General features: G+C 14.5%; 2 protein-coding genes and 1 non-coding gene across 3 annotated transcripts, besides 19 other annotated features; 1 reads left to right on the forward strand and 2 right to left on the reverse strand. All coding sequences in view use genetic code 6, as the record gives it.

Annotated features, from left to right (window-relative positions):
• Nucleotides 1-543: 543 nt before the first annotated feature.
• Nucleotides 544-600: a microsatellite.
• Nucleotides 544-623: a microsatellite.
• Nucleotides 548-629: a microsatellite.
• A 170-nt stretch (nucleotides 630-799) lies between these two features.
• Nucleotides 800-852: a microsatellite.
• Nucleotides 800-857: a microsatellite.
• Nucleotides 806-864: a microsatellite.
• Nucleotides 865-1,733: 869 nt separating this feature from the next.
• Nucleotides 1,734-1,778: a microsatellite.
• Nucleotides 1,779-2,010: 232 nt separating this feature from the next.
• Nucleotides 2,011-2,048: a microsatellite.
• Nucleotides 2,049-2,317: 269 nt separating this feature from the next.
• Nucleotides 2,318-2,354: a microsatellite.
• A 142-nt stretch (nucleotides 2,355-2,496) lies between these two features.
• Nucleotides 2,497-2,532: a microsatellite.
• Nucleotides 2,533-4,486: 1,954 nt separating this feature from the next.
• Nucleotides 4,487-4,573: a microsatellite.
• A 295-nt stretch (nucleotides 4,574-4,868) lies between these two features.
• Nucleotides 4,869-4,895: a microsatellite.
• Nucleotides 4,896-5,356: 461 nt separating this feature from the next.
• Nucleotides 5,357-5,416: a microsatellite.
• Nucleotides 5,357-5,444: a microsatellite.
• Nucleotides 5,402-5,449: a microsatellite.
• Nucleotides 5,450-5,790: 341 nt separating this feature from the next.
• Nucleotides 5,791-5,862, forward strand: IMG5_143470. Its single transcript has one exon. It is a non-coding gene; the product is annotated as a tRNA-OTHER (tRNA).
• Nucleotides 5,863-5,894: 32 nt separating this feature from the next.
• Nucleotides 5,895-5,924: a microsatellite.
• Nucleotides 5,895-5,941: a microsatellite.
• A 705-nt stretch (nucleotides 5,942-6,646) lies between these two features.
• On the reverse strand, nucleotides 6,647-8,068 carry IMG5_143480 (hypothetical protein; the record flags this gene model as incomplete). The annotated part of the gene is made up of 3 exons (XM_004031242.1): nucleotides 6,647-7,417; nucleotides 7,480-7,867; nucleotides 7,908-8,068. The coding sequence occupies 3 exons, from the start codon at nucleotides 8,066-8,068 to the stop codon at nucleotides 6,647-6,649; spliced, it is 1,320 nt and encodes a 439-aa protein (XP_004031290.1).
• Nucleotides 8,069-8,149: 81 nt separating this feature from the next.
• Nucleotides 8,150-8,208: a microsatellite.
• Nucleotides 8,204-8,266: a microsatellite.
• On the reverse strand, nucleotides 8,266-9,158 carry IMG5_143490 (hypothetical protein; the record flags this gene model as incomplete). The annotated part of the gene is made up of 5 exons (XM_004031243.1): nucleotides 8,266-8,341; nucleotides 8,402-8,559; nucleotides 8,603-8,702; nucleotides 8,754-8,949; nucleotides 8,993-9,158. The coding sequence occupies 5 exons, from the start codon at nucleotides 9,156-9,158 to the stop codon at nucleotides 8,266-8,268; spliced, it is 696 nt and encodes a 231-aa protein (XP_004031291.1).
• Nucleotides 9,159-9,706: the final 548 nt, after the last annotated feature.

The following is a 9,706-nucleotide window of genomic DNA, read 5'->3' on the forward strand; positions in this document are numbered from 1 at the left end:
GAATACATATAATAATTTTTCAAATATAAATAAAAATATTTTTTTTTTTTTTATTAATTATTTTTTTAAAAATATATTAATTAAAATATATATTTGAAAATATTATTATATAAATATAAAAATACAAACGTATTATAAAAGATATAAATTATATTTATAAAAGCAAAATTTTAATATATGAATAAATAAAACAACCATATTAATAGTTTTTAAAAAATAATAAAAAACTAGTAATAATAGTTATCATGGTTATATACTATTAATGCTTAACTGATTTTTTTTTTATAAAGGATTGAACTAATACATTATATATTTAATTAAAAAAATTAGGAATAAAAAATGAACTAAGAATTATTGGAAAAAATAAGATAATTGATAAAAATTAAATTTGTTAATATAAAATTTAAAAGTATGTATAAATGAATTATATAATGAAATTTGTGAATTTTATTTTAAAAAATGTAATTTCATTTAAAAAAAAAAAATATTTGAATGAGTGAATTTTAAAAAGTGAAAAATGAATTAAAAAAATTTTATTTAAGCAAATAATAATAATAAATAAAAGAAAAAATCATAATAAAAAATAATAATAGAAAATAAAAAAAATACATGATAAAATAATATAAATATATTTTTATTTTTAATATAAAATAAAAATCATTACAAAAAATAATATAAAATTAAAAGATTAATTTATTTTAATTATAAAAATAATTTTTTTTTTCTAAAAAAAAAAATGTATTAAGAAAAACATATTTAGATATGAAAAAAAAAAAATTATGTATTTAATTACTTATTATTATATTATATATTAATATTTTCTTATATTTATATATAAATTAATTTTTTTATTTATAATATTAAAAAACAATTATATATAAATTATCTAATTAAATATATATTTAATCAAGGACATTAAACAAACGATGCCTTCCTTGATCAGCATAATATATTAAATTAGTGAGAAAATTAAAAATTTCTTAATTATCTAATAATTCGTTTTCTTTTTAATAAATAATAAAAAAAATTATTATCAAATATTTTATCTTTAATTTTTTTTTTTAAAATCATTTAATAAATATAATATTTGCAACATTTGCTCTATTAATTAATCGTATGAAAGCATTGCTTATTAAGGGGATATTTGTAAAGAATAAGAAATAAAATTTTAATGTTATCCCAAAGCATTTTATAATGTATTTATTTACCTTAAATACAATACAATTAGATTTAAAACTATGAATATATATTATTAATAATTTCTTTTTCTATCACATAATTTTATATTTTATTAAAAAAAAATTATATTTGTATATATTAAATTTCTTTAATTAATATGTTGTATATTATTACAAATTTATTTATAAATATATTATTTATTAAAACTAATTCTTTTATATTATCACTTTAATAAATTATTATAACAATATTTTTTTTAATATTATTAAATTTATATTTGATTTTTACTTAATAATAGATTATTTAAAAGTGTCTGAAAAACGTGAAAAACGATTGAACTAATAGTATTTTATGTGTAAAATTTAATTATTATTAAAATCAAATATCTAATCATAATAACTTATAATTATTGTTTTTCGATTATAAGTATTTTAAAAAAAATTATATTTATTATAAAGTAAATAAATATAAATATTAATATGAAATTATTATAATGGAAATATATATATAAAAATAAAAAAAATTGATGATTTTATCTATACTTTGAATATCTATTATTATAAAAATATAGTTATTATAAAATATAGTTATTATAAAATCAAAAAAAACATAATTATATATAAATATTAAAGATTTAATATATACTAAATTGAATAAAAAGGGAAAGCATATTTAAATCTACAAGAAAATTTTTTATCATAATATATTTATTTAATATTAAATAGACAAAAATATTTAAGAAATTTAAAAACATAAAATAATATAAAAATTATTATTTTATATAAAAAAAAACTATTAGATTTAAGGAAGAAAAAAAGAATAAAATAAAGTAAAAGAAAAATCAGAAAAAAAAAAATTAGAAAAAAAAACAAAAGATATATAAATATTATAAATATAAATTTTATACTTGTTAAGAAAAAATTATATCAAATTAAACTAGTACTTTAAATTTAAATTAATTTCAAAATTATTAAAATGATTATTATTAAAAAATAATATAAAAGAATAATCGTTATTAATGTTAAAAGTAAAATTAATTCAAATATAATAAAAATATAGGATTTCTGTCAATAAGTTATAAAATAAAAATATAAAAGAATGGCTAAAAAAAATAAAAATAAACGAAATGTATTAATAAATATATATATATATATATATATATATATATATATATAAATAATTATATTTTATTTTTATTTTTACAATACAATTTTTATCTTTTTATTTTTATTATAAGAAATATTAATTATATATATTATTTATTTTTAAATTTTTTTAATTAATAATTAAGTTATCTATTTTTATAAAAGAATTTTTTTTTATTAAAATATTATACTTTTATTTAATATTATATATTTAATAAAACACACATACACTTTTTTCGAATTTCTTGCGTTTTTTTACAAATACTTACGATAATATAAATTATAATATTTTTTTTTTTGTTTTTTGAAAAAGTAAATAAATTTGTATTTTTCTAAATTTAAAGAATTATTATTAATATTTTAATAATTATGTTAATTTTTGAATTATTTGTTTGCTTTTATACCCATAATTATATATGAATTTTCATTTTTTTCTTTACTTTCAAGTTTCTAATGAAATGCATAAAAATATAGGCCCCTGTGAATTGGAAAATTTATGTATATGAGTATGTAAAATACAGATTTTATTCGATAATTTTTTAACTTATTTATATTTTTATTATAAAATGTATTTAAATAATTGTGAATAATTAAAATAATTAATTATATATTTAAATATATATAATAATTTATAGATTTTTTATATTAATTTAAATCAAAGTAATTAATTCATGTTTTTTTTAATATTTAATAATTTTTAAGTAATTATTTACATAAATTTTTATTTTATTAAAAAAGTGATAACATATTAATAAATTCTTAATTAAACAAAAATTTTTATAATAATAAATTTTAAATTAAATAAATATGTTTAATATACAAATTAATATTTAATTAAATTAAAAAAAATATATATATTTTTTAAAAAATTAATTTAATAAATAATAAATTTTTAATCAAAAAATATATATAATTATATAATATATAAAAACCTTCATGAAACTAAATAACTATTTTTTAATTCAATCATATAATAAACAGTGATTACGTTTTTATTATTATTATTATAAAAATTAAGAATATTATTATAATTATATTCAATAACTTATTTCAAGCAAGTTTCTTTATCTGATAAATATTAGAAATTTATTTATTATTATTTCTAAGAAAGCAAATAAAACTTCAAATATTAATTATATTTAGAATAAGTTAGCTTAAGTTTATTTAATAAAATCTATGATAAATCACTTAACTTAAACTTAATATCAATATTTGACAAATTAAAATCATATAAATTTGTAAGGACATCAAACGGAATAACTTTTAACTAAACCACAAATTAAATTTGATCCAAAAAATCATTATGAATATGTGTAAGGCTATGTAATTGTTTAGACTTATTAAGCTTTAATAATCTAATATTTAACGAGTTTTCATTAAAAACTTAATATCTTCTTTTACTCAAAATTACATGTTTGTATTCATTATAATTAGTAAGATTTTAAGAGTTATTATTTTACTAAGAATTCTAATTATTATTACTATTAAATTAATAAAGATTATTTTGATTTCCATTCATTTTTTAATTATTACTGCTAATATTTTTTTCGTTAAAATTTTATTAATTTTCTTTTATTGATTCATTTATTTAATTATGTTCTTTAAATTTTCTCCTTACTTTGCCTCTTTTATTATTTCTATTATCACTTTCCGCCCTTTATAATATAAACTTATTCTATTGTTAATATAAATTTAATTTTAATTCTTTATTCAATTATAGTTATTTGCTTAAAACTAATTCATCACTGATTTATTTTTATATTAAATATTCTTTTACATCCCCATAAATAACTTCTATAATTTTTGCTATATTTTAATCTTCTCTTAATAACCTTTTTGTTCCTATTATTTTTCTACAATTAGGGCATTATTTCTTTTAGCTTGATCTTATTGCCTTTTCTATACATTCTCTACAAAATCTGTGAGAACAGCCTTTTATATATACAGGCTCTTAAAATAAATCTAAGCATATAGGGCAAGATAACATATTGTTTAACTTTTTCAAATTTTAAATTGGTATTTATTCTTCAACTTCGTTTTATGTTTTGAGTCTTTTTTTAAATATAGATATATTTTCTTATATTATATTTTGCTCTATTTCTTCAGATTCTTCACTTTCAGACATTTTATATATTTATTTTTTTAATAATAGTAATATTACTATATATTATTATTAAATTATAAGATATTTAATATTTTTTATATTTTAACTTTTATATTTAATATATTTTATTAATTAATTAATATATATTTTTTTCATTAAATCTTTTAATATATAAAAAAAGAATTTAACTTTTAAAAACTTTTAGTTATTAAATAAAAAAATTATATTTTAATTTCTTTAAATAAATTTTTTTTATAATCTGAATAAATTAAATAGACTTTAAATAATTTGAAAATTAGCCTAAATTATATAACATTTTTTTATTAAAAAAAATAATAATAATTTTATTATTTAATTATTATTAATCCAACTCTTCAAAAAAAAAGCATCTTTATGTAAATTTTCAAAAAATAATACTGTGATTTATATATTTTCTTTGTAAAAAAAAAAAAAAAAAAAAAAAAAAATTATACGTTTTTGTATCATTAATAATTTCTGTTTATTGAGTTTTTAAAAGATTGTACTAGATATTTTAAAAATATATCTAACAAGTATATCTAAAAAATCATTTTTAATAATAAAAATGATATTTTTTTATATCAAATATGCAACTTATTTTATTGATTCAGATATAAAATAAAAAATATTATTATCTTAAAATATATTTTAATATAATTTTATCTAATAAAATTAGATAAATTACTTCTAATTTGAAAATAAAAAATACTAAATATCATATGTTTTTATAATTATCACAATTAATATAATAATAAATGTTATATATAAAAATAAAAAAAAAAAAGATACAAATTTTTTAAAATAATTATTTTAAAAAAATTTAATATATTTATAATGAAGTAAAAATATTAATGTAAATTTTAATAAATTAGTATTTTTTATATGTCTATAAAAAGTTAATTAATACTATATAAATATAAAAAATAAATTAAAAATATAATGTAAATAAATATATAATAAAAATAAATATTATTTATTTAAATAAATATATATATATATATTTTTTTATTTTTTTATATAATAAAAACATATATTTATATATTATTTATATAAATTGTTTTAAATTTTATATTTACATATAAAATAATATTAATTTTTTTTTTTTTTTTATAAAAATTATATTTTTTTCTTGTTAATGAATGTTAAATAAATATTAAAAATTTACATATTATTAATTTAATTATAAAATATATTTTATTACATATAGATTTTATATATAATTATTTTTTTATTTTTTCTATTCAAATTATTAAATATATTATTTTTATTTGGTTTAAATATTAGTTAATTAAGATTTTAATATAATGTTTACCAAATAAATACTCTTAAAATATCATATAAATTGGTTCCATAGTATAGTGGTTAGTACTGGGGACTTTAAATCCCTTGACCTGGGTTCGAATCCCAGTGGGACCTTTCTATTTATTTTTATTTTATTAATAGTAAAAAATTTAATTTATATAATTTAATTTTATAATATTTAATATTTAAATAAAAAAAAATATTATAATAATAGAATAAACTATTAATATATATATAATTTACAAAGAAATTAAATTATAACATATATTTAAATAATTTTATATATAAAAAATGTTAGTTTTAAAAAATATTTATTAATTTTAGTATATCATTTTTTAAAAGTATTGAGTTTTTTATAATTACTATTGTTAGCATTAACAAATTTAGATTTAATTTAAAATAATTATATAATTTAAAATAATTAATTAAAAAATAATTAAGTATATATATTTTAAAATATTTATGGATTGCTTCATTAAAACTTTTAATTTGATATCAACTCGCTTGAGATTATGATTTATTAGTAGAAGATAAAGTTAATATAATTTGCAAAAAATTATAAATAAGAAAAAACAAAATAAAATAATTTATATTAATATTTATATATAAATTTTTATATTCTTTTATATTATAAAAAATATAATTAATAAAAATATTTTCTTAAAATAAATAATAAAAAATTTTATATGTTTAATTTATTTAATATATGAAATTTTAAAATTTCTAATAATTAAAATCGTAAAAATTAAATTTATTAAATATTTTATAGAATAAATGTATATAATTAATTTATTTAATATTTAATTTATAAATTATTAATATTTTTATTTTCAATTTAATAATTATTTTTTTAAATTGTTAATAATTTAATATAAATTAAATAAAAAAAAAATATCCTTCATTAAATAAGTTATTACTAAGTACCATTAATTTGAGCCTGAGGAGCTGAATAATCATTAGCATAAGGCTAATAACATTATTATTATTAACTAGGCTACTAGAATGGTTATTATTATGAAGAAAGAGGTTGAGGCTAATAATTCTATTATTAATAAGGTATTTAGTTATTATTATTCATTTAAGGATATTACATATTCATACCTCCCATATTATTAATTGGTGCTTATTATGCATACATATAATCGTTTGAAAAAACTACATTTTTCACATCATATACTTAAGGATTCCAATTGACAGGTGCTTAAACTTATCCATAACCAATAGCAGGTGGCGAAACTAGGCAAATAGGTACTTCAACATCTGGGACATTCGAACAGCAGGTACATCCCTCGAGTTTACATTCTACTTTAAGTTAATATTAGCAATTCACAAGTTAGCCTTTAGTCGAAGGCTATATTAATGTCCCGTTTTCAGCTAGTAATTATATACTGGCCTACCTTCTATTTTCATTCATAGCAGTCTAACGAGCTGGACATCCTGGGAAATCCCTAATTTAAATAATTTTAATAATTACAGTCTCATGACCTGAATCAGATTTTAATTTGAGGATTTTTTTGAATGTACACTCTAGTGACTTTACTGCCAAATCGCACTCTGAATTATCTATATCAGCCAATATATAAGCTGTTTCTCCAGGACAGTAACTGTTCCTATCAAAATGACATCTTATAACTGAAGTTCCTTAACTAATACAACAACACGTTGTAGGCTTTTTTATTTTAAATAAAAAATAATATAAATATATAAGTTTATGTATTTAAATAAATTTACCTTAACTGTTCCTTCTCCATATTGAGCTTACACTAAATTTTTTAAAGGCTCTCTTATCACAAGATATTATTTATCTTTAATTTTTCTTTTTCCAGAAATAATTTCTGCTTTTACCTTATATTTTATATTAGATTTATACTAAATGTTCTAATAAGAACCATTTTCATGATAAGTGCCTGGAAGATGATTATATAGAATAAATTAAAAAGGGAAAGTATATTAACCAGCAGGCATAAAAGAACAATCTTACCAAGAATAGAGAGGAAAATTATGACAGAAAAATGTATTTCGACCTTTATGGTAAGTATAATAGTTTTCGGTTCGAGTTTTTGATTATCCATTTTCTTAATAACTAACAGTTCTTTAATGCCTTTCTGACCAATCTGAACTAAATAAATTTTTTATTTAATTTTTTTTTTATAAATTACTGCTCGTAACCTTTTATCTTTAAGTTTACAATGTTAGATGGAAAATTCTATTAGAGATTGACGTAAACTTTTCCAGTCACAGTGTCTCCGGCTATGTAAAATGATTAATCTGTTTATATGTAAATTTGACCTGCAGCATCTTAACTTTAGATAGATCCCATTATTTTATTTTATATTATTTATTATATAATATTAAATTAAATATATTGATTAATTTAAAAATTAAATAGAAAAAAATTTAAATATATATATATATATAAATATAAATATATATATATATATATATATATATATACATATAAAATATTTAATATTTATTTAAATATATTAAAAAATAAATATTTATTAAATATAAAAATCACAAAACAGTCAAATCGTCATTAAAATATAAGTGAATAGTAGGCCAATACCATTCGTTTTCTGGAATTCCAAGTCTTTTTTTATAAATTTTAATCATATTATTTTAAATAAAGAAAATATTAAATTTTTAATACCTTTCAAATTCTGCAGTTTAATCAATAATATTATTTTCTTCTAAGTTTAATTCCATATCAAGAGGTCTTCCAAGTCTTTTCCAAGTATAACTTGCTGCATGTGCATTTATTTATTTATATCTTTCTAAAATTTCATTTATAGTTTCTTCGCAAGGAACCTTTATTTTTTTTATTTTTAAAAATTTAATAAATTATTAAAACTTCAATTAAATCTTCATGTTATGTGAGCATATTAATAATATTTATTTTTGAACTTCTAATAGTCAATCTTCCTATAAAGAATATAGGATTTTTCCACCATCTTAATTATTAAAAAATATTTTATAAATATAAAAAAAAAACAAAAATAAACGGTGTTTATAAATCTTCAACTAAATTTATATTCTCAGGTCCAGAAGGTTAAATATGTAAAAATATACCTTAAGGACAATAAAATTTTTCTAATCCAGTATTTAAATCAATTTAAACCCTTGGATCTTTAGATAACGGGTCAAACCAATAAGTAATATCACTTCCAGCTGCTTCAATAAGAGGTTTAATAAAGGGTGCTTTTAATTTTAATATTTTATTTATTTTATTTTTTTAATATACAATTTATGTTTTGTTATATTAAAGCTGTTATGTCGTATATTTAATTAAAAAATGTAATCCAACAATCATTAGCTGTATTATGTAATTTTAAATCCTATAAAGTATAAAATCTTTTTTTTTTATAAGGAACGGGTAAATATTGAATTAAATTATCTTTTTAAGACATTTATATTTAATAAAAAATTTTATATAATGTTATTAGGTAAAAAAAAGTTATGTTTTAACTAATAATAAAGAGATAAATAATAAAAAAAAATAACTTAAAATAAAATTTATAAAACTATTTAAAATTAGGTTTTTATGAATTTGTATTACTTTTATTATTTTTAAATAAATTTAAAAAATATTATTTTTTTTTAATCCATATTTTTTGTAATGTATGTAATTACATATTTTTTTTTTGACTCTAAAATAATAATTTATTTAATCTTATATAATTTTATATGTTTATTTAAAAATTTGCTATTTAATAGTTAATTTTCTTGATATATTAATTTTTAAAAATTTTATATTTAAAAGAGAAAAACATTATTTTCATTCAATAATTAAAATATTTTAAAACCTTTGATTTTTATAATAAAAAAAATTATTTATTTTTCTATAAAAATATTAGAATTTATTGATTTATAATAGTATTTTTAAAATTTAAATTTAGGAATGTTTTTAAAGTAATATAAATTATAAAAAAGGCTTATATTAAATAAAAACAATTAA

The sequence above is a fragment of the Ichthyophthirius multifiliis genome (genome assembly GCF_000220395.1).
Source record: "Ichthyophthirius multifiliis unplaced genomic scaffold scaff_1120509251116, whole genome shotgun sequence".
Lineage (NCBI taxonomy): Eukaryota > Ciliophora > Oligohymenophorea > Hymenostomatida > Ichthyophthirius > Ichthyophthirius multifiliis.